The 23,978-nt window shown below is 50.5% G+C and overlaps 1 protein-coding gene across 4 annotated transcripts in view; it reads left to right on the top strand.

The window, feature by feature from the left end:
* CHFR (checkpoint with forkhead and ring finger domains) overlaps nucleotides 1-23,606 on the top strand; it is a 41,099-nt gene extending 17,493 nt beyond the window's left edge. For 3 of the 4 annotated variants that reach the window (XM_021675886.2, XM_021675889.2, XM_064379518.1), the window contains exons 6-17: nucleotides 859-1,026; nucleotides 6,316-6,469; nucleotides 7,755-7,909; nucleotides 8,039-8,201; nucleotides 10,426-10,568; nucleotides 11,870-11,989; nucleotides 15,086-15,169; nucleotides 15,656-15,726; nucleotides 16,545-16,632; nucleotides 19,108-19,215; nucleotides 20,296-20,368; nucleotides 22,430-23,606. In XM_021675886.2, coding sequence (XP_021531561.2) covers nucleotides 859-1,026; nucleotides 6,316-6,469; nucleotides 7,755-7,909; nucleotides 8,039-8,201; nucleotides 10,426-10,568; nucleotides 11,870-11,989; nucleotides 15,086-15,169; nucleotides 15,656-15,726; nucleotides 16,545-16,632; nucleotides 19,108-19,215; nucleotides 20,296-20,368; nucleotides 22,430-22,472 — 1,370 coding nt within the window. In that variant the 3' untranslated portion in view covers nucleotides 22,473-23,606. The remainder of the gene's footprint in view (nucleotides 1-858; nucleotides 1,027-6,315; nucleotides 6,470-7,754; nucleotides 7,910-8,038; nucleotides 8,202-10,425; nucleotides 10,569-11,869; nucleotides 11,990-15,085; nucleotides 15,170-15,655; nucleotides 15,727-16,544; nucleotides 16,633-19,107; nucleotides 19,216-20,295; nucleotides 20,369-22,429) is intronic. The other variant, XM_021675888.2, reaches the window with a different exon arrangement.
* The last annotated feature ends 372 nt before the right edge of the window (nucleotides 23,607-23,978 follow it).

Genomic DNA, 23,978 nt, shown 5'->3' on the forward strand with positions numbered 1-23,978 from the left:
CTCTGCCTCCCAGGTTCAAGCAATTCTCCTGCCTCACCCTCCCAAGTAGCTGGGATTACAGGCACCTGCCACCATGTCCGGCTAATTTTTTATATTTTTAGTAGAGACGGGGTTTCACCATATTGGCCAGACTGGTCTCAAACTCGTGACCTCAGGTCATCCACTCGCCTTGGCTTCCAAAGTGCTGGGATTACAGACTTTTTTTTTTTCTTTTGAAGACAGAGCTTCCCTCTTGTTGCCCAGGCTGGAGTGCAGTGGCGCCATCTCGGCTCACCGCAACCTCCACCTGGTAGGTTCAAGCAATTCTCCTGCCTCAGCCTCTCGAGTAGCTGTTGTTACAGGCATGTGCCACCACGACTGGCTAATTTTTTTTTTTTTTTAGTAGAGGCAGGGTTTCTCCATGTGTGTCAGGAGGTCTCAAACTCCCGACCTCAGGTGATCCGGCCCGCCTCAGCCTCCCTGAGTGCCGGGATTATAGGCGTGAGCCACCACGCCCGGCCCCCAGATCTCTATTCTAACACTGTTTACGATGCGGTGTGCATCATCTGGCCACCGGTGTGCGGATTTGCCCTACGTTAGCACTCGGCGCTCAAGGGCTAAGCCTGGTCACAGACGTCTGCATCTGTTTCTCTGCCAGTGTGCTGCTTGCCCCCAGCTCCACCACACACAGGGATGGGCACAGGTACACTTAAGATGTTAGTTGAGTGAGCACACACTCCTGGTAAGCCATTTGTCATTCGCAAACTGTGACATCTCAGGTTGCCAGCTGCGCTGGGTTTCAGTCAGTGACACCTTACAGGTGTGATTCTCTACTGAGGCGGACGGGTCAGCACCTGTCTTGTTTGATTCCTTGCACAGGGTCTGAGGGTGCTGGCAACTTCCCTAAAGGAGATGGTCCCTCCATGGCAAGTGACGAAGTCTCCAGCTTTGCCTCAGCTCGCCCAGACAGAAAGGCCGTGTCGTCTTCTTCATTGGAACCCCAGGATCAGGAGGATTTGGAGCCCATGAGAAAGAAAATGAGAGGAGGTCAGAGTCTCAGAAAGAATTGGTTCTGTGGGTCCTTTGCCCTCTCGTGAGCCCCTGGGGCGTTCAAGGGCCGCTGCCATGCTCTGTGCTGTGAAACCTTGCTTCCTGCAGGGGTATTTGGACCCTGCCTCAGGCTGATTCCTGCAACATCTCCGACATTTTCTGAATGAAAATCTGATCCTGTTTTTTGCTGTTTGCATAATCCCCATAGAACTGTGGTTTACTACAGACTGTTCTCTTGGTCTGGAAATAGTCCATTCTGAATTGAAGAATTAATCTGAAAGTCCTCCATCCTGGCCAGGTGCAGTAGCTCATACCTGTAATCCTAACACTGGGAGGCCAAGGCAGGAGAATCACTTGAGGTCAGGTGTTCGAGACCAGCCTGGACAACAGAGCAAGACGTGGTCTCTAAAAGTAAAAATCAAGCTGGGTGCCGTGGCTTACATCTGTTAATTCCAGCACTTTGGGAGGCCAAGGTAGGTGAATCATCTTAGGTCAGGAGTTTGAGACTAGCCTGGCCAACATGGTGAAACCCTGTCTCTATTAAAAATGCAAAAATTAACTGGGCATGTTGGCAGGTACTTGTAATCCCAGCTAGTCAGGAGGCTGAGGCAGGAGAATTGCTTATACCCAGGAGGCGAGGTTGCAGTGAGCTGAGATCCTGCCACTGCACTCCAGCCTGGGCAACCAGAGTGAAACTCCGTCTCAAAAAAAAAAAAAAAAAATCAAAAGAGAAAGCCCTCTGTCCTGGTAGGACAATAATTTCTAAAAATGTAACTTAAATCTTCGCATTGAAGATGATTTAGAGAGAAGTCTGCACTTTGAAAGCCAGAGTTAAGAAGATTATTAGAAAAGGTTTGGGAATATTGTGGTAGAAGGCTGGCTGTGCACAGTCCGAGAGCAGCCCACAGGCCAGGGCACTGGCAGAAAGGCTCCCGGAGGAGCCCCAGGGAAAGAAATCCAGTTCTCTGACAGGTTGAGTTGATTGGCGTGGGGAAGGTGTGGAAAGAATCAGCAACAGTTATGTAGGAAGAATAAGCACAGGAGTGAGGAAATTTTCATTCTAGCAAACAAGAAAAACCGTAAGTCACGCAACTTAATCTAGCACATTCCTTGGCTCAGCAGTGAATACTTACGTAAGCGTAGTAATATAAATACAGCGTGATGAACCGACAGTCGTGTTACTGTAGTGTCGGCAGCAGCGAATACTTACGTAAGCGTAGTGATATAAATACAGCGTGATGAACCGACAGTCGTGTTACAGTAGTGTCGGCAGCAGCGAGTGCTTACGTAAGCGTAGTAATATAAATACAGCGTGATGAACCGACAGTCGTGTTACTGTAGTGTCGGCAGCAGCGAATGCTTACGTAAGCGTAGTGATATAAATACAGCGTGATGAACCGACAGTCGTGTTACAGTAGTGTCGGCAGCAGCGAGTGCTTACGTAAGCGTAGTAATATAAATACAGCGTGATGAACCGACAGTCGTGTTACTGTAGTGTCGGCAGCAGCGAATACTTACGTAAGCGTAGTGATATAAATACAGCGTGATGAACCGACAGTCGTGTTACAGTAGTGTCGGCAGCAGCGAATGCTTACGTAAGCGTAGTGATATAAATACAGCGTGATGAACCGACAGTCGTGTTACAGTAGTGTCGGCAGCAGCGAGTGCTTACGTAAGCGTAGTGATATAAATACAGCGTGATGAACCGACAGTCGTGTTACAGTAGTGTCGGCAGCAGCGAGTGCTTACGTAAGCGTAGTGATATAAATACAGCGTGATGAACCGACAGTCGTGTTACAGTAGTGTCGGCAGCAGCGAGTGCTTACGTAAGCGTAGTGATATAAATACAGCGTGATGAACCGACAGTCGTGTTACAGTAGTGTCGGCAGCAGCGAATGCTTACGTAAGCGTAGTGATATAAATACAGCGTGATGAACCGACAGTCGTGTTACAGTAGTGTCGGCAGCAGCGAGTGCTTACGTAAGCGTAGTGATATAAATACAGCGTGATGAACCGACAGTCGTGTTACAGTAGTGTCGGCAGCAGCGAGTGCTTACGTAAGCGTAGTGATATAAATACAGCGTGATGAACCGACAGTCGTGTTACAGTAGTGTCGGCAGCAGCGAATGCTTACGTAAGCGTAGTGATATAAATACAGCGTGATGAACCGACAGTCGTGTTACAGTAGTGTCGGCAGCAGCGAGTGCTTACGTAAGCGTAGTGATATAAATACAGCGTGATGAACCGACAGTCGTGTTACAGTAGTGTCGGCAGCAGCGAGTGCTTACGTAAGCGTAGTGATATAAATACAGCGTGATGAACCGACAGTCGTGTTACAGTAGTGTCGGCAGCAGCGAGTGCTTACGTAAGCGTAGTGATATAAATACAGCGTGATGAACCGACAGTCGTGTTACAGTAGTGTCGGCAGCAGCGAGTGCTTACGTAAGCGTAGTGATATAAATACAGCGTGATGAACCGACGGTCGTGTTACAGTAGTGTCGGCAGCAGCGAGTGCTTACGTAAGCGTAGTGATATAAATACAGCGTGATGAACCGACAGTCGTGTTACAGTAGTGTCGGCAGCAGCGAGTGCTTACGTAAGCGTAGTGATATAAATACAGCGTGATGAACCGACAGTCGTGTTACAGTAGTGTCGGCAGCAGCGAATGCTTACGTAAGCGTAGTGATATAAATACAGCGTGACGAACCGACAGTCGTGTTACAGTAGTGTCGGCAGCAGCGAATGCTTACGTAAGCGTAGTGATATAAATACAGCGTGATGAACCGACAGTCGTGTTACAGTAGTGTCGGCAGCAGCGAGTGCTTACGTAAGCGTAGTGATATAAATACAGCGTGATGAACCGACAGTCGTGTTACAGTAGTGTCGGCAGCAGCGAGTGCTTACGTAAGCGTAGTGATATAAATACAGCGTGATGAACCGACAGTCGTGTTACAGTAGTGTCGGCAGCAGCGAATGCTTACGTAAGCGTAGTGATATAAATACAGCGTGATGAACCGACAGTCGTGTTACAGTAGTGTCGGCAGCAGCGAATGCTTACGTAAGCGTAGTGATATAAATACAGCGTGATGAACCGACAGTCGTGTTACAGTAGTGTCGCAGCAGCGAATGCTTACGTAAGCGTAGTGATATAAATACAGCGTGATGAACCGACAGTCGTGTTACAGTAGTGTCGGCAGCAGCGAGTGCTTACGTAAGCGTAGTGATATAAATACAGCGTGATGAACCGACAGTCGTGTTACAGTAGTGTCGGCAGCAGCGAATGCTTACGTAAGCGTAGTGATATAAATACAGCGTGATGAACCGACAGTCGTGTTACAGTAGTGTCGGCAGCAGCGAATGCTTACGTAAGCGTAGTGATATAAATACAGCGTGATGAACCGACAGTCGTGTTACAGTAGTGTCGGCAGCAGCGAGTGCTTACGTAAGCGTAGTGATATAAATACAGCGTGATGAACCGACAGTCGTGTTACAGTAGTGTCGGCAGCAGCGAGTGCTTACGTAAGCGTAGTGATATAAATACAGCGTGATGAACCGACAGTCGTGTTACAGTAGTGTCGGCAGCAGCGAATGCTTACGTAAGCGTAGTGATATAAATACAGCGTGATGAACCGACAGTCGTGTTACAGTAGTGTCGGCAGCAGCGAATGCTTACGTAAGCGTAGTGATATAAATACAGCGTGATGAACCGACAGTCGTGTTACAGTAGTGTCAGCAGCAGCGAATGCTTACGTAAGCGTAGTGATATAAATACAGCGTGATGAACCGACAGTCGTGTTACAGTAGTGTCGCAGCAGCGAATGCTTACGTAAGCGTAGTGATATAAATACAGCGTGATGAACCGACAGTCGTGTTACAGTAGTGTCGGCAGCAGCGAGTGCTTACGTAAGCGTAGTGATATAAATACAGCGTGATGAACCGACAGTCGTGTTACAGTAGTGTCGGCAGGGGAGTCTTGGGTCAGAGTTTTGCCCTACTTTAACAGATGTCAGGGATGATGTCTAAAATTGATAAATTAATATGCATCGTTATAACTTAGAAACACAGAGGTAAATGCCACAAGAAACAGCTCAGAGACCTGAAAGTAGTTTTCCTCAGATGAAGGAAGTTGGGTGAGGACAGGCTGAGGCAGACGGTGAATCCCTTTGTTTTCTTCTGATTATGTGTACATTTTTTTTTAAAGAGACAGGATCTTGCTTTGTCACTCAGGCTAGAGTGCAGTGGCGCAGTCTCGGCCCACTGCAACCTCCGCCTCCTGGGCTCAGGCAGTCTTCCTACCGCCGACTCCCTAGTACGTGGGACCACAGGTGAGCACTGCCACACCCGGCCAATTTTTTTTTTTTTTTTTTTTTTTGTAGTTTTTGTAGAGATGTGGTTTCACTATATTGCGCAGGCTGGTCTTGAACTCCTGGGCTCAAGCGATCTGCCCGCTTCAGCGTCCGAAAGTGCTGGAATTATAGGCGTAAGCCTCTGCGCCTGGCTTCTTCTAAATATTTGACTTTTTAAATTCTGTGCAGTTTCTTTAAAAATAAAAATTAATTAATGGTTACCAACATCTGAGCATTGTAGGAAAATAAAAACACATTAGAAGAAAAAAATTTTGAGCTGGTGACATCTTCAGTCTCTTCTCTTAGCACTTTCCTCTGTGAACATGAGTTACAGTTTGTGTTTAAAGAAAATGACATCATACACACTGACAGCTGGCCTTCGACTCTTAACTCACATTCTGAATTTCTTTTTTAATGTTATTAACCATTCCTCTAACACAAAACTTAAACCTACTGGAATAGGAGATTTATTTTGGGCCTTCTTAAAAATACTCTATTTATTTATTTATTTTTATTATTATTATTTTGGAGACAGAGTCTTACTCTGTTGCCCAGGCTGGAGTGCAGTGACACAATCTCAACTAACTGTAACCTCCACCTCCCAGGTTCAAGTTATTTCTAGCTAACTTTTGTATTTTCGGTAGAGACAGGATTTCGCCATGTTGGCCAGGGTGGTGTCAAACTTCTGACCTCAAGTTGATCTGCCTGCCTCAGCCTCCCAAAGTGCTGGGATTACAGGTGTATGCCATAATGCCTGATGAAAAATACCTGTTAGAAATACAAATCTAAGGCAAGGCCTGTGTGTTTTCTGCTTCTGGTTCTGGACAACTGAGGCCTGGAGACTTTCTGTGTCTGCAGGTGAAGATGCTTGTGAACCGAAAATACTGCACGTGTTCCCTCCTCGGTTACGACAGTCAGAACATATCCCGTTCTCTTGCAGATGGGGATGTCGACCTGAACCCAAAGGTGTTGGTCGCACAACCATGTAGAAACCCCCAAACTGTCCACGACGACGTCAGAGCTGCGAAGCCAGACAAGATGGAGGAGACGCTGACCTGCATCATCTGCCAGGACCTGCTGCATGACTGTGTGAGGTGGGGCCACGTTCACCCTTGGCTCGTGGAACGCAGGGCGCTGCCGTTTCCTCATCCGGTGTGGGGACGGGGGTGGGCATGAAACAAGCCTCCGGGTCCTGTTTGCCATAGAATCTGCTGAGATTACTGTTTTCTTTTTCTTTTTAGACAAGGCCTGGCTCTGTCACCCAGATAAGAGTGCAGTGGTGCCATCTCAGCTCACTGCAACCTCTCCTTCCCTGGCTCGGGCGGTTCTCTCACCTCAGCCTCCTGAGTAGCTGGGACTACAGGTGCACACCACTATGCCTGGCTGATTTTTTTTTTTTAATGTTCTGATTTTATCATTTTTATTTATTACTATTACTTTTTTTTTTTTGAGACACGGAGTCTTATCTGTCACCAGGCTGTAGTGCAGTGGTGCAATCTTGTCTCACTGCAACCTGTGCCTCCCGGGTTCAGACGATTCTCCTGCCTCAGCCTCCTTAGCAGCTGGACTACAGGCATGCGCCACCACGCCCAGCTAATTTTTTTGTATTTTTTAGTAGAGACACGGTTTTGCTGTTGGCCAGGCTGGTCTTGAACTCCTGACCTCAGGTGATCCGCCCACCTGACCCTCTCAGAGTGCTGGGATTACAGGCATGAGCCATCGCACCCAGCCACATGGCTAATTTTGTATTTTTTGTAGAGACAGGGTTTCACCATGTTGCCCAGGCTCGTCTTGAACTCCTGACCTCAACTTATTCTCCTGCCTCAGCCTCTCAAAGTGCTGGGATTGCAGGCATGAGCCACCGTGCATGGCCACCATTTTCATTTTACTTGTGGCACCAACAAGGAGGAAACCTGGAACTCAGAGCCGGAGGCTGTAGACCCCACAAGGTTTTGGGAGTGTGAGTCATGTGTGACCCAGTGAACGCTGCAGACAGATGAAAGGAACTATGCACATTCTAAATGTTCCCTAGCTAGGAAAGTGTATTTAAACTTGGAATGAATGCAGGAGCAGCTGAGGAAGGGCCTCCTTGCTTTTCCATGGGAACTTAAGAGCGAGAAGCTTCTGACTTCCAGGGTAGAAACACTCGGTGTCTCTGTTGTTTGTGTTCCTGAAGTCATAAGCTACTCACCTCCGTTCCTCCTGACAACACAGGCCTTGTGGTCTCTGATTTCTCCTCATTAACAAAGACTAAGTTAAAGGGTTTTAGGCTGGACCCTGCAGGCCCTTGTGCGGTAGGGCCGCCGTAGACCTCGACCCGAGGGTGACGGTCGCGTGTGTGCGGCTCCGTGTGGACGCGGCTCCGTCGCGCGGTTTCAGTTTGCAGCCCTGCATGCACACGTTCTGCGCGGCCTGCTACTCAGGATGGATGGAGCGCTCGTCCCTGTGCCCCACGTGCCGCTGTCCCGTGGAGCGGATCTGTAAAAACCACATCCTCAACAACCTCGTGGAAGCATACCTTATCCAGCACCCAGGCAAGTGAGGGTGGTCAACCCAGACCTCTCCTTCCGCGGCACTGGGCACGCGGGCCCCCGGCGGTATGGGCTGTGTCTGCCTGGTGTGTCTCACTGCCGGTGAACAGTACTGTGTTCTTTCAATTGTAGACAAGAGTCGCAGTGAAGAAGATGTGCGAAGTATGGATGCCAGGAATAAAATCACTCAAGACATGCTGCAACCCAGAGTCAGGCGATCCTTCTCCGACGAGGAAGGGAGTTCAGAGGACCTGCTGGAGCTGTCGGACGTTGACAGTGAGTCCTCAGACATTAGGTAAATCATGCCTCCGGCTCAGAGCAGAGCGTGGCGGCTGGAGGAGCGTCAGCACCGTGGCTGAGAGCTCGCTGCCGGGTGGACAGCATGGGTTCTGAGTTCTAGTTCTGCCCCTTAGCAGCAAAGCCCTCAGAGGTGTGGCAAGGACTGGGTGAATACTTAGGCTGGCAGCTAACAGAGTGTCAACCACAGGTGATTGCAGTGGGCGTTTGCACCATTGGCCGATGCCCTTCCCTTTGCTTCGACTCCTTGTCATGGGTCTTGCATCTCTGGCTGTGACAGAAGGACATCATTCTGTATGTTAGTTTTTCCTGCATAAGCACACGTATTCTTTTTTTTTTTTTTGAGACGGAGTCTCACTGTTGCACAGGCTGGAGTACAGTGGTGCGATCTCAGCTGACCACACCCTCCACCTCCCAGGTTGTAGCAGTTCTCCTGCCTCAGCCCTCCCAAGTAGCTGGGACTATAGGCACACACCAACATGCCTGGCTAATTTTTTTTTTTTTTTTTAGACGGTTTCATTCTTGTTGCCCAGGCTGGAGTTCAATGGCACGATCTCGGCTCACCGTAACCTTCGCCTCCTGGGTTTCAAGCGATTCTCCTGACCCAGCTAATTTTTTTCTGCATTTTTAGTAGAGATGGGGTTTCATTATGTTGGCCAGGCTGTTCTCAAACTCCTGACCTCGTGATCCGCCTGCCTCGGCCTCCCAGAGTACTGGGATTACAGGCATGAGCCACCGTGCCTGGCTGAGCACATGTATCGTGTGTAGTTGATCTAGTGACTATGAAGTCCCTATAAATTGCAACGTTGATCACTTGTCAGTATGTTATTACAGAAAAGGCACCATCACCTGGCCGAGAGAGTACAGGCCTCAGAGACTATCTGCTGACATGTTGAGCTTTCCTAACTCAGAAGTGCAAGGTCTGAATTTTGGGTTGAGGCCATGATATTTTAAAAGACGATGAACAGAAACCCAGAACTTTTATCTTTGTTTCCTTTTGCTAAGTTTAGCAAATGACCGTTAAGCAAAAAGAAGGAAACCAGAACCACTTCAGTATTAATGTTTTGCTACATCTGCCTAGCTGTTCGGTGTTTCATAATCGTTAACAAAATAAAATGCAATATACTAACAAATTTGTTTTGTTTTGTTTTTGAGACAGTTTCACTCTGTCACCCAGGCTGGAGTGCAGTGGCGTGATCTCGGCTCACTGCAACCTCTGCCTTCTGGGTTCAAGTGATTTTCCTGTCTCAGCCTCCTGAGTAGCTGGGATTACAGGCGCCTGCCACCATGCCCAGCTAATTTTTTGTATTTTTAGTAGAGATGGGGTTTCACCATGTTGGCCAGGCTGGTCTCAAACTCCTGGCCTCAAGTGATCTGCCTGCCTCAGCCCCTCCAAAGTGATGGGATTACAGGCATGAGCCACTGTACCTGGCCCTGTTTCTGTGTGTGTGTGTGTGTGTGTGTGTGTGTGATGGATTTTCACTCTTGTCACCCAGACTGGAGTGAAATGGCACACTCTTGGCTCACTGCAACCTCTGCCTCCTGGGTTCAAGTGATTCTCCTGCCTCAGCCTCCTGAGTAGCTGGGATTACAGACATGCACCACCACACCCAGCTAATTTTTGTATTTTTAGTAGAAACGGGGTTTCACCATGTTGGCCAGGATGGTCTCAATCTCTTGACCTCATGATCTGCCCACATTGGCCTCCCAAAGTGCTGGGATTACAGGGAAGTCCTTTTTTTGTAGTTTACATTTTTCTCTACTAGTTTTTGGAAGTACAAGGGAAGCATAGAAAGATAAGTGATTTGGGGCTGTGCAGGCACCTGGTGTGGGGCCCCCTGGACCTTGTGCACTGCGCTCTTGTCACGGGAGAGTAGGCGGTGTCTGGAGGAGCATGGGGTGTGCTTGCACGTGCTGGCCTGAGCCCTGTGCTGGCATTTTCTCCTGGGAGCACACGTCAGTGGGGACTGAGTGGCCCCGGAGATGGCACTCCAAAGCGTGGGAGCTAAGCCGGGGACGCAGAGCAGCGCATCCTTGCCCTTCACCTCCTGGTCCCATCCTCCAACGGGGGTGCTGGGCAGGAAGGGGGCCCAGCCCTTCCCCTCACACCAGGCAGCTGAGCGAGCGTGGAGCTGAGGTGTGACGGCTGCAGACCCGTGCTGCACCGGCCCCACCTGAGAGGCTGGGGACCTGCACGCAGCTCAGCCTGTGCTTCCTTGCAGCCAACCGTACGTCGTGTGCCGGCAGTGTCCTGAGTACAGAAGGCAGGCGGCGCAGCCTCCCCACTGCCCAGCACCCGAGGGCGAGCCAGGGGCTCCGCAGGCCCCGGGGGACGCACCCTCCACATCCACCAGCCTCACGACAGGTGAGCTTCGCTCTGTCTGCCTCCTCTCTGCACCCCTCGCCCGCTTTGGGCCCTGGCCCCAGAGGTCTCCCTGCACTAATTTGTTGCTTTTCGTGACTGATGTTGGGCTGGGAAATCAGATGAGTAACTGTTCGTTCATGGTCCCTCCTGAGCACTGCTGGGAATTAACAACCCCGACCTTCATACTTGGTCTCTCCCCAGCCGCCGCCTAGAGCAGCTGGTGTCCCCCAGACCCACAGTGATGATTGCATATCTGTCCCTCAAGTAAGAGGCGGGCTTCTCCCCAACAGCTGTGGTGATGCCACCAGAAGTTGCCCTGCGTCTCCAGAGTTGCCTTGATGCTAAACGCTTTCCCATCAGGTGCCTGTTTCTAATGGGGCCACAGGTGCTGTCAAGGAAGGCAGTGGAGACCCGGGCGTGGGGTGTGGCGGCTGCACTTCTCCGCCCTGCTCACTCTAGTACACATAGAAGGTGAAGATGGCCCTCGAGGATCCTGGCTTCCTGGCCACAGATGGGGCTGAGCACATCAGGAGCCCACTGGCCTGGGATGGATGCAGAGCCACGTCCTTGTGCCGCCGTTCTCAGTGGCTTCTTGTAGAACCTGTGGATGGAAGGAACGAAGCAGTGCTTGGCCTTGGTGTGGATGCCCATCCGCCAGCCTGGGTTTGCCTCTGCCACTCGGTAGCTCTGTCTGGGTCACTGGACAAGCTCCTTTGTTTGCGTGGCAGGACCAGCGCCTCTTTCTGAGGTCCTGGGCTCCTCGGTGAACCTGGGCCGTGAAATTGCCGTCCTGATGGCCGCTGTGGTGACCTCCCTGTGGTCTTTCCTGTGTGGATGGCGAGGGTGCAGGGAGCCTGGCGGGGCGGGCTCTGGCTTCCTGCTGCCACATCGATTGGTCTTGTGCACCTCGCCTGTCCTTGTTTATTTGAAGGAGTTAGCTGTTCTCTCACCTGAGCAGAAATTGAGTATACAGCTTGTTGTTTTGTTCTAGGTCATATGCTCCATGGGCCTGTCCTCTCTTTATAGGACATAATAGAAAACCTTCAACAGATCTTTGAATTCCTCTCTAGTCCTGAAACCAAAGATCATTTTTGGTTATTGTTAATCCGTTTGAACGCCGTTAGTTTGGGTGGCAGAAAGTCCCCTAGCGGTTTCGGAGAGCAGGTCTGCGTGTTCCCTGGCTGTCTCAGACCCACCTCTCCTCGCGTGTGCTTCCTGGTGGCCTCTTTAGATGTACGTCTAACCTGCTGTTTTTCTGCCCTGTGTCCCATGTGCTCCGGCTGAACGTGTGGCTGCTTCAGCAGTTCAGGATTACGTGTGCCCTCTGCAAGGAAGCCACGCCTTGTGCACCTGCTGCTTCCAACCCATGCCCGACCGGAGAGCGGAGCGAGAGCAGGACCCGAGTGTCGCCCCTCAGCAGTGTGAGTGCCCGCGCCACCGCACGCAAACACTCCCATCTGGCCCTCGGGGCTCAGGTTTTAAAGTGGTGTTGGCTGTAAGGTAACCTGTGAAGTAAGGATGCAGTTTCTCCTTTTCCATCTGTATGATCAGTCATCCCCACGTCACCATGTTGAATAATCCATCTTTTCCCACCCGCTGATAACACTGCCCTCCTCAGGCTGCAGCTGCATCTGCATCCAGCGGGGGCTCGGCCTGGGCTGTGTCCGTGCCCTGGCCAGCACCGTGGTTGCTTTATGATGTGTCACTTTAAAACCTAGATGAGGCCGGGCGCGGTGGCTCAAGCCTGTAATCCCAGCACTTTGGGAGGCCGAGGCGGGTGGATCACGAGGTCGAGAGATCGAGACCATCCTGGTCAACATTGTGAAACCCCGTCTCTATTAATACAAAAAAATTAGCTGGGCACGGTGGCGCGTGCCTGTAATCCCAGCTACTCAGGAGGCTGAGGCAGGAGAATTGCCTGAACCCAGGAGGCAGAGGTTGCGGTGAGCCGAGATCGCGCCATTGCACTCCAGCCTGGGTAACAAGAGCGAGACTCCGTCTCAAAAAAAAAAAAAAAAAAAAAAAAAAACCTAGATGAATTTTGATGCTTTAATATATAATTCTGGCCAGGCCACAGTGGCTTACGCCTGTAATCTCGCCTGCTTTGGGAGGCCAAGGTAGGTAGATCTTCTGTGTCCAGGAGTTTCAGACCAGCCTGGGCAACCTGGTGAAACCCCATCTCTACAAAAAATACAAAAATTGGCCAGATGTGGTGTGCACCTGTAATCCCAGCTACTCGGGAGACTGTCGCCAGAGGATGGCTTCAGTCTGGGAGAAGGAGGTTGCAGTGAGCCAAGATCCTGCCATTGCACTCCAGCCTGGGTGACAGTTGGAGACCCTGTTTCCAAAAAATTTAAAAAAGAGTGTGTGTGTGTGTGTGTGTGTGTGTGTGTGTGTGCGCTCTTATGTTAAAAACAGCTTTCCTTTATTTAATGGCTGTTTTAATTTATTCCTGCAGAAATGTCTGTTTATGTCCTTTGCCTTTTTTTTTATGACTTCCTAATTTGTCAGAGCTCCCTCTATGTGACAGTGTTAAGTGAAGACAGCCCTCGCCCTGTTGAGCAGCACACAGGGCCACAGCACTGGTTCTCTCTGGAATGGCTTAAAAATGTTCTGGGCACTCAGGAAACCAAACGGGTTACTTCTGGGGGCTGTGCCCTGACTGGACATGCAGGGGTGGGGCCTGGCCCGCAGCCTCGGGCTGTAGACGCTGCATCGCATTGGGACGTGCCGCATGGGACACAGCCGCCGACCCAGGCAGTCACTGCCTCGGGGGTGGTCCACGGCAGACACTGCCCACTGCTGATGCGGCACACGGGAGGGGAGGGGAGACACCTCAGAGAACACCTCGCCCCGTGCCTAACACATAGGTGGTCAGCAGATGGCATCAGGCAGGCTTTTCCTTGGTAATCTTCACTCTTGACTCTAACTTCACAGAGAGCACTTTATATACAGAGACATTTGTAAAGTGAGTGTAGGCGTTAAAAGACTTAAGTACTCAACCCCCTGAGAATTTTAGCTGGGTTTACTTAATATTGTATTTTAGGAATTTCCATTCTATAGAATATCAAACAATTAAAAATAATGTCCTTCGGGAGGCCAAGGCGGGTTGATCATGAGGTCAGGAGATCAAGACCATCCTGGCTAACACAGTGAAACTCCTCCTCTACTAAAGATACAAAGCATTAGCCGGGCGTGATGGCACGCGCCTGTAGTCCCAGCTACTTGGAAGGCTGAGGCAGGAGAATTGCTTGAATCTGGGAGGCAGAGGTTGCAGTGAGCCGAGATCGCGCCACTGTACTCTAGCCTGGGCCTCAGAGCGAGACTCCATCTCAAAAGAAAAAAAATGTTGGCCGGGCCTCGTGACTCAGGCCTGTAATCCAAGCACTTTGGAGGCCAAGGCAGGTGGATCACCTGAGTTCGGGAGTTCAAGACCAGCCTGACCAACATGGTGAAACCCTGTCTTAAAAAAAAAAAAAAAAAAAAAAGATCTACAAACCAAGCTGGCAACATAGAAAAATACTCCGGTAGAAAACAGCCATTTAGGCTGGGCACCGTGGCTCATGCCTGTCATTCCAGTGCTTTGAGAGGCCAGGGCGGGCAGGTCTCCTGAGGTCAAGAGTTTGAGACTAGCCCAGCCAACATGGTGAGACCTCGTCTCTACTAACAATGCAAAATTTAGCTGGTCATGGTGGTGGATGCCTATAATCCAAGCTTCTTGGGAGGCTGAGGCAGGAGAATCGCTTGAACCTGGGAGGTAGAGGTTGCAACGAGCCAAGATTGCGCCACTGCACTTGGACAGAGCGAGACTCCGTCTTAAAAAAAAAAAAAAGTCACATAAAGTGGTGCATCATGTTGCATGTTCAGAACTAGAAGGAAACCCATCAAAGCCGTGTGAGGGTGGCGGAGCAGGTGAGAGTTTTTCTTTTGTGCTTCTCACTACTTTCCTGGGATGAGCATGTGTTTTCATTGTAAGAAACAATATGGGTCTGGGGCCGGGTGCGGTGTCTCATGCCTGTAATCGCAGCACTTTGAGAGGCTGAGGTGGGAGGATCACTTGAGGCCAGGAGTTTGAGATCATCCTGAGCAACATAGTGAGACCCTGTCTCTACAAAGATAAAAAAAATTAGCTGGACGTGGTGGTGTGCACCTGTAGTCCTAGCTACTCGAGAGGCTGAGGGGGGTGGATCACTTGAGCCCAGGAGGTCAAGGCTGCAGTGAGCTGTGATTGTGCTGCTGTGTTCCAGCCTGAGCAACAGAGTGAGACGCCATCTCTAAAAAATAAAAAAGAAAATACGAGCCTGGCCTTTTTTCAGGGTCATAACTCTTCGTCCTCATCGTTCAGTCACAACCTGGGTGATGTTAGCTGGGATGTGGCCCCTGTCCCTGAGTTCCATGGAGACTCCTCCTGAATAATGATTCCAAAGGGAATTGAGCTCCTGATCCTGGTGCTGGCGAATTGTGTTGGAGACGGGCGGCAGAGCTGGGCGCACCTGACCGGTGTCCTCTCTCCACAGGTGCGGTCTGCCTGCAGCCTTTCTGTCACCTGTACTGGGGCTGCACCCGGACCGGCTGCTTCGGCTGCCTGGCCCCGTTCTGCGGTAATACTGGCTCTTCAGGCCCGAGTTGCTTTGACCTTTGCATGTTCTCTTGGTGAACCACTTGAGGGCAGGTGATGGTGGCGTCCCTAGCCTGATGTGTAGAGAGGGGAGGCCACTGTCGGTCACCAAATGTTGACCCTTTCCTGCTGAACTGCAGAGATGTGTCAAATTCATGTTAGCTCAAAATCAAGCATTAACAGAAGGATTAGGGGAAATACTCCTGGATGGAATCCTTGCTGCAGGGTTCTGATGTCAGGGTACCAGACCAGGTGCTGGGGAGACTTGGAGAGCTGGTCTTTTTAAGGAGGGAGTGGAATGGAAAGCATTTGTACTTGTCCTCTGTTTAAAATTGAGTTTTATCGTTGAACTTCTTATTCCTTCTAGAATCTGTAATGAAAAGAAATGTGTTTATCCTCAGTGTCGGGCAGACAGTGCTTTCCTGCGACGTCTTTATAAAGAGATAACCTTGCCCCTTCATCTCGGCAGAGCTCAACCTGGGTGACAAGTGTCTGGACGGGGTTCTGAACAACAACAGCTATGAGTCAGACATCTTGAAGGTACCGACTTGCCGCGGGCTGGGGAGCCGGGAGCAGCCTTTTCTCACTAGTGCAGCCGGCTGGTTCTCTGCATTCCGTGGTGTTTCCCATATTCCAAAACCGGGTTTTTGTGGCTCCTGCCATGAATCCGTAGGAGCTGCTTCCCACAGCTCTCGGAGCGTCTTTCTTGAAAGTGCCATCTGGCAGAACCAGGGCCTTTTCTCTGGTCCCTTCCTTGCCCGACCATTTGCCTCCCCGTGTCTAGGAAGTGATCTTGGCTTCTAGGATTTATATGTTGGATGTGCACATCTGCCCTCTTGCCAGGCACCTTGCTGACAGCACACACAATGGCGGGGCCTGACGCTGGCCACAGATAGCTGGCAGGCCTGCCCACCCAGCCTTAAACTCTGCTTTGATGCCCACAAAAGCAGCTACACAGCTCCGTGTTTTTGAAGGGCACGGAGATCAGATGCCAAGTACTCAGCTTTTCTTGTCAAACAGACTGGGCCTGTCGTGGGGCTGTGGGCCCTGTGGCCAGGCTTTAATGTCTCAGTCACACCCTGGGCTGTGAAGGTCTCAGCAGAACTTTTGAGAGAATCTGGAACTCCTATACTCGAGGTTCAAAGCTAGCCTTCCTTCTGGGACTTGGAGGAGGCTCTTGGACAAGACTCCTCATGCCGCGGGGTGTGAATGTGTGGTCGTCCGAAAATGCCACTCGTGAGGGGCTGGGCTATGGCTTTCCACACCTTCAGGGGCCCTTTCGGAAATGTTTTATCTCTCATCGTGTCAGTGTTTCTTCCCCTATTCGTTTCTTACTCCTTTTTTCCTTCGTGTCACAGAATTACCTGGCAACCAGGGGGTTGACATGGAAAAACGTGTTGACCGAGAGCCTTGTGGCTCTCCAGCGCGGAGTGTTCCTGCTGTCTGGTGAGTTCTCTCGCTTCCTGCTCTAAGGCGCATGTGAGTTTCCAGGGCTGCCCCTGCCCTGGAAGGCAGTAGACCCTGGCAGGCCTGGGCAGTGCTCCCCATCCACTCTCCCAGTCACAACTCGACCTTCACCCACCCTGGAAGAAACAGGAGAAAGATCCTGATTTTGTTTTTTGTTTTTTTTTTGAGATGAAGTTTCATTCTTGTTGCCCAGGCTAGAGTGCAATGGCATGATCTCAGCTCACTGCATCCTCCACCTCCTGGGTTCGAGATTCTCCTGCCTCAGCCTCCTGAGTAGCTGGGATTACAGGCATCGCCACCACGCCTGGCTAATTTTGTATTCTTAGTAGAGACAGGATTTCTCCATGTTGGTCAAGCTGGTCTCAAACTGACCTCAGGTGATCCATCTGCCTCAGCCTGCAAAGTGCTGGAATTACAGGCGTGCACCACCACGCCGAGCCTAATTTTTTGTATTTTTTATAGAGATGAGATTTCACCATGTTGGCCAGGCTGGTCTTGGAACTGCCAACCTCAAGTGATCCACCCACCTCAGCCTCCCAAAGTGCTGGGATTAGAGGCGTGAGCCACTGTGCCTGGCCCAATTTTTCTTGTATTTTTAGTAGAGATGGGGGTTTCACCATGTTGCCCAGGCTGGTCTCGAACTGCCAACCTCAAGTGATCGGCCCTCTTCTGCTTTCCAAAGTGCTGGGATTACCGACGTGAGCCACCGTGCCTGGCTTTTGGGTTGTTTTTTTGAAAGTCCAGCAGCTTTTCTCCTTGCAGGGGAGAGTGGGGCTGGCTGGGAGGGTCTCTGCCACTTGTCTCCCCAGAGGTCCTGGGGTCGGTTGTCCTGGGACCTTCAGGGACTTGGTTTAACCGTCTCTTGCTTGGTGTGTCAGTCACATGGTGAGGGTCACTCCTCTCTGGGGGGCACAGGGTGCCTTGTGGAGTACGATAATTTGTCACTAGGGGAGGCTGTAGAAATATGTATACGAGACAAGTTCTTGCTCTGTCACCCAGGTGGAGTGCAGGGGCATGATCACGACTCGCTGCAGCCTCGACCTCCTGGGCTCAAGCAGTCATCTCACCTTAGCCTTCCGAGAAGCTGGGACTACAAGCGTGTGCCACCGTGCCTGGCTAATCTTAGCATTTTTTGTAGAGACGGGGTCCCCCTGTGTTGCCCAAGCGGGTCTTGAACTCCTGGGCTCAAGCATTCCGCCCGCCTCAGCCTCCCAGAGTGCTGAGATTACAGGCATGAGCCTCCAAGACTGGCCAAGAAATATTAACAAGAGATTTTCTTTCCTAAGCAATAAATTATGAAAGAAAGACCTGAGGGTTTTGCTTAAACTCCTTTTAAGCTGTTTCCTGGACATGTTCTTGTCTGAACGTCTTGGGGTTTAAATGGCTGCTCCTTTTTGTAAGAATGACGTGGCTCACAGAGAAAATGTGACCGGGTGCGGTGGCTCATGCCTGTAATCTCAGCGCTTTGGGAGGCCGAAGTGGGTGGATTACTAGAGCCCTGGAGTTTGAGACCAGACTGGGCAACGTGGTAAAACCCCATCTCTACTAAAAACAAGCAATTCTCCTTCCTCAGCCTCCCAGGTAGCTGGGATTACAGGTGTCCGCCACAACACCTGGCTAATTTTTTGTATTTTTAGTAGAGACAGGGTTTCACCATGTTGGCCAGGCTGGTCTCAAACACCTGACCTCATGATTTGCCCACCTCGGCCTTCCAAAGTGCTGGGATTATAGGTGTGAGCCATTGCACCCGACTGGTATCTTGTTAAGTAAGGATATAGCACAGTTTCATTTCTGTTGTAAATATGTTTCTACTATAGTAGTAGTTCACTTTTGTTGTGTTTATTTTCACTTTGATGTTTAAATTGTAGGTAGTCAAGTGTACAGATCCTTTCCTATGTGCAATTTGATTTTCAAGACATACTTAGAAATAGCTAATTTTCTCATTTTCTTCCTTGTAATTTTTGGGGAGTTTTAATATTTAAATTTATATCCGTGTGGGGCTGGGCGTGGTGGCTCATGCCCGTAATCCCAGCATTTTGGGAGGCTGAGGCAGGCCTCACCGTCTCTACTAAAACATATAAAAATCAGCTGGGCGTGGTGGCTAGCGCCAGTAGTCCCAGCTACTCAGGAGGCTTCCTTGAACCCAGTAGGTGGAGGCTGCAGTGAGCCAAGATTGCGCCACTGCACTCCAGCCTGGGTGACAGAGCGAGACTCAGTCTCAAAATAAATAAATAAATAAATGTTATATCCATGTGGGATTGTTTTGCTCTAAGAAGATAAATTGGTGTTGAGATTGGCTTCGTTCTTGTTTCCGGACGTCTAGCCTGTTTTCTCTGCCCCATTTACAATCACTGCATTCATTTCCCGCTGGTGTGAAGTCCGTGTGTGCTCTGCTGTTGGAAAGAGGCGGTTGCTGGGTAGCTGGCTCTGTCGCCTGAGGCTGTTCCCTTCCAGATTACAGAGTCACTGGAAACACCGTGCTGTGTTACTGCTGTGGCCTGCGCAGCTTCCGCGAGCTGACCTATCAGTATCGGCAGAACATTCCTGCTTCCGAATTGCCGGGTGAGGACCCCCTACGGCTCTGGTTCTGTCTGGATTGGCTTCTTTACTCGCTTTTCAAATGTTTTTTTTGAAACAGAGTTTTCACTCTTGTTGCCAAGGCTGGAGTTCGATGGCGCAATCTCGACACACTGCAACCTCCGCCTCCTGGGTTCCAACAATTTTCCTGCCTCGGCCCCCCAAGTAGCTGGGATTACAGGCACCCGCTACCATTCCCGGCTAATTTTTTGTATCTTTAGTAGAGATGGGGTTTCACCATGTTGGCCACGCTGGTCTCTAACTTCTGACCTTAGGAGATCCACCTGCCTTGGCCTCCCAAAGTGCTGAGATTACAGGTGTGAGCCCCCGTGCCCCGCCTGCAGTCTCTTCTTAACAGACACCCACTTTGCCCTTTGCTCTGTGTTCTCAGCAGAAGTCGGCCTCGGTCCAGAGCCCGCAGGACAGGCAGACCACGCAGGGCCTTGGTTGTCTGTCTGTGATTACTCACGAGTGTAACGTGGGTTTCTAAAACAGAGATACATAAAGACATCCAGTAGACAGCTGGGGCAGTTTCATTTCCTCAACTGGGCTTTCATTTTTTAATTCTTATTTATTTATTTATTTTCGAGACAGTTTCTTGCTCTTATTCCTTAGGCCGGAATGCAGTGGCACGATCTTGGCTCACTGTAACCTCTCTCTCAGGTTCAAGCGATTCTCCTGCTTCAGTTTCCTGAGTAGCTGGGATTACAGGCGCCCGCCACCACACCTGGCGAATTTTTTGTATTTTTATTAGAGATGGGGTTTCACCATGTTGGCCAGGCTTGTCTTGAACTCCTGTCCTCAAGTCATCTGCCCACCTCGGCCTCCCAAAGTGCCAGCATTACAGGGGTGAGCCACCTTGCCTGACCCTCAGTTGGGTTTTTAGTTAAACATGTGTGTTTCCTTTCCTGAAGTCTTAGAATGTCCGAGGAGACTAGTCATAGAGACCAGTTAAAGGCTGCGCATTACAGCCGCAGCGTCTCTTTTTGGATCTCTGCTGAAATTCAGTTAGCTGAGTGGGCGTGTGCGATACATCTAATAGATGCGTAACCTTTCTTTTTCCAGTGGCTGTAACATCCCGTCCTGACTGCTACTGGGGCCGTAACTGCCGCACTCAGGTGAAGGCTCACCACGCCATGTGAGTGCAGCTGGGGACCTGGGCATCAGCTGCAAGGCGGTGAATGAGTTAACATTTAGTCTGCTTATAAACATGCTGATGTAGTCATTATGCTTCTGTCAAGTTGTGTCTTTTTGTTTTTTTTTGAGATAGAGCCTTGCTCTGTCACCCAGGATGGAGTGCAGTGGCATGATCTCTGCTCACTGCAACCTCTGCCTCCTGGGTTCAAGTGATTCTCCTGCCTCAGCCTCCTGAGTAGCTAGGACTACAGGTGTGCACCACCATACCCAGCTAATTTATATATTTTTTAGTAGAGATGGGGTTTCACCATGTTGGCCAGGATGGTCTCGATCTCTTGACCTTGTGATCTGCCAGCCTCTGCCTCCCAAAGTGCTGGGATTACAGGCGTGAGCCACCGCACCAGGCCAAGTTTCGTCTTTTATGAACCGGCATCTTCATTTAGAAATCTTGCTCATCCTTCATCCCTTCATTTCATGCAGTTTTGCCCCGTCTTTCACCGCTGTGTCTTCCTGGCTGGAGTTGCTTGATGTGTCGCCCGAGGCATCGGGGGCACACCCATTGTTTCAGGCTTCGCAGTGTCTAAGTCAGAGGTTGCGGTCACTGAGAACTTCATCCCAAGCCTCAGGCCCCCCTCGAGTAGCACTGCACAGCTGGGTCTCCGTCCCTGCCTTGAGCAGGCATTTGTGATCGCTGTCACCGTGTCACTCTCACGTGGTGTCTTTCCGTGGTCTCTAAAGGAGGTTCACAGCGCCATCTGCGTTGCCCTGGGAGGCGTAGGTCAGGAGGCGTCTCTTAGGTTAGCTGATCCTGTAAATCACTCCCGTGGCCAAGGAGTTCAGATTAAAGTGATGGAGATGGGACCCTCAGGACGAGGATGTTGTGAGGACTCAGATAAAGGCGCCTTCCTCTCAGGGATTTTGTGGAATAAAACTGTTGCTTCCTGTTTGAGCACAAACAGCACACGGAAGTGACCATGTTGTTACAAAAAATGATTTCACTGTTGACGGGCAGACACTCTCCAGAAGAAGCGTGCGTCAGGAGAGCAGAGCCGCGCTGGTCCTTGCCCACGGGCGTGGGGAGGGAAGGTGGCCACAGGCCATTCAGCTTGGTGTGTCTGCCTCAGCCCTGTTAGCGGATGCCACGGGGATGCCCGACAAGTACAGCTTTTATTCTCTTCGCTAAGAAAGTTACCTAAGATCCTAAGATGTTCGCACTTTTTTTTTTTTTTTTTAAGAGATGGGGTCTCACTGTGTTGTCCATGCTAGAGTGCCATGGCTATTCACAGGTGGGATCCCACTACCGATCAGCTCCGGAGTTTTGACCAGCTCTGTTTCCGACCTGGGCCGGTTCACCCTTCCACAGGCAACCTGGTGGTCCCCCGCTCCTGGGAGGTCACCATATTGATGCCGAACTTAGTGCGGACACCCGATCGGCATAGCGCACTACAGCCCAGCGCTCCTGGCCCAAGCGTCCTCCAGCCACAGCCTCCCGAGTAGCTGGCACTGCAGGCATGTGCCACTGTGCCTGGCATACTTCTTTTTTTTTATTTTTTTTATTTTGAGATGGAGTCTCTTTCTGTCTCCTTGACTGGAGTGCAGTAGCGTGATCTCGGCTCACTGCAACTCCTGCCTCCTGGGTTCAAGCGATTCTCCTACCTCAGCCTCCCGAGTAGCTGGGATTATAGGCGGTTGCCACCAAGCCTGGCTAATTTTTGTACTTTTAGTAGACAGGGTTTCACCATGTTGGCCAGGCTGATCTCGATCTGCTGATCTCAAGTGATCTGCCTGCCTCGGCCTCCCAAAGTGCTGGATTACAGGCGTGAGCCACTGCACCTGGCCAGATGTGTTCACTTCTGTTTCAAATTTTTAAAAAGAAAAATAAGTTTGCCTTTGGAGGTTAGTTTCTTTGATATAAAAAACACACACGCTCTTTCTCAGGATCTTTCCAGCGTGTGGTTTCAGCATGGGTTTATTTGAACGCCTCTCTCATGTTCTCCTGTGTAATTTATTTGAACGCGTCTCTGGTGCTCTCTTGTGTAATTTGGCCATTTTCTCCCTGCAGGAAATTCAATCATATCTGTGAACAGACAAGGTTCAAAAACTAAGCATCCAGAGGCCCCAAGCAGCTTTCAGCACTGGAGGTGAAGAGAGCGTGTTTTTAAAATACAGAGACAAACATGTCAGGGTGTTTTCACGGCCCCCTGAGGGGCGCAGGGTCTCCAGCAGGTGCTCTGGGGTGACTCTTTCTTCTGTGGAGCTTTACCTTCTGAGTGAGACCCTCCCTTACAGCCCTGGGGGCCACAGCCCGCCCTCCTGGTGAGCACAGGGCAGGGCTCGTCCTTGCGTGAACAGCAGAGACTGAGCCCTTCCCGCTGCACGCAGCCGTCCTGCCGAGGGGCAGCGTAGGTTCGCTCTTCTTTACCTTTTCTGTCACTACAGTTAAAGCAGAAATCTGTTTTCAGGAAAAGTTTCAAGGGAGAAAGGGGAACGTTTATCAAAACCGTTGGTTCAGGAGAAGGGAGCGTCAGTTTACAGCTGCAGGATGCACAGGATGTTCTGCCGCTGCGAAAACCACAGCGTTTTCTGTATTTTTTATCTGAATAGGTTTGGTGCTCATCTTCTAATAAGATTTAAATATCACAAACTGTAGCACAAATAATATAATTTATAATTCACAAATTGACTAAAATTGGGTATAGTATGGTATTTGAAAGAATTAAGCATATGCTTCTGTTTATTAAAAAAAAAAAAAAAACTTCAAATGTCCGAAACTGTTAACTCTCGATGTGGCTGTCAGGTTAGCGGCTCCTTGCTAATGTGTGAGCAACCGTGGTCCCAAGCCGGGGCTGCACACAGGTCCCCGGACACGCCGCTCCCTCGTGTGAGCGACCACGGTCCCGAGCCTGGGGCTGGCCGCAGGACACGCCGCTCCCTCGTGCTGCCCGGGCCCTTCCTCTGAGACCCCGCAGAGCCTGAGGGCACCTTGGCTTCCTTCTGCGCTAGGTTTCCTGTGTCATCTGGAATAATACTTGAAATTTTGGTTTCTGGGAAAAAAAAGATTTTTATCTTTTGTTGAAATCACCTGTTACCCTTGTTTGCAAACTGATAACTTTTTTGCTTCTTCTCAGGAATACAATTTTCAACTGTCTTGCTCTTGATAGACACTGAGAAGCAGCCCTCTGTGTGTGTGGAGGAAAGTCCTCTTCCGCATTGTAATAAACGAGCCGCGTTTGCTCCTCCCCTCGTGTCGGGCTCGTCTGTGGAGCTGCCTCACTTCCCATGTCAGGGAGCCGGGCCCCATGCAGGGGGAGCTCCGAAAGCCTCCTGCTATTGGCTACTCTGTCGCCTGCTGTGCCTCAGTGACTCCATGGAGTCATGCCTGACCTGGGGCTGGGGCCTGAAGTCTCAGCATCTGGTGAAACCTGCTCAGCGTCTCTTCATTCCGCCAATCCTGGGAAGCCACAGCCTGTCATTCAACGTGGAGGCCTTGTCTTTGGCAGAGCACCAGATGAAGCTGCCACACAGAGACCCTGAGTTTGTGCAGGGCCGAGGCCGAGAGGAGAGCTCCCAAGTTTGTGGCGATGTGAGGCCAAGAGGGGAGGTCCCATGTT

Source organism: Aotus nancymaae, unplaced genomic scaffold (genome assembly GCF_030222135.1).
Source record: "Aotus nancymaae isolate 86718 unplaced genomic scaffold, 86718_ANA_hifiasm-v0.15.2.pri h1tg000021l, whole genome shotgun sequence".
In the NCBI taxonomy this organism is placed as follows: Eukaryota; Metazoa; Chordata; class Mammalia; order Primates; family Aotidae; genus Aotus; species Aotus nancymaae.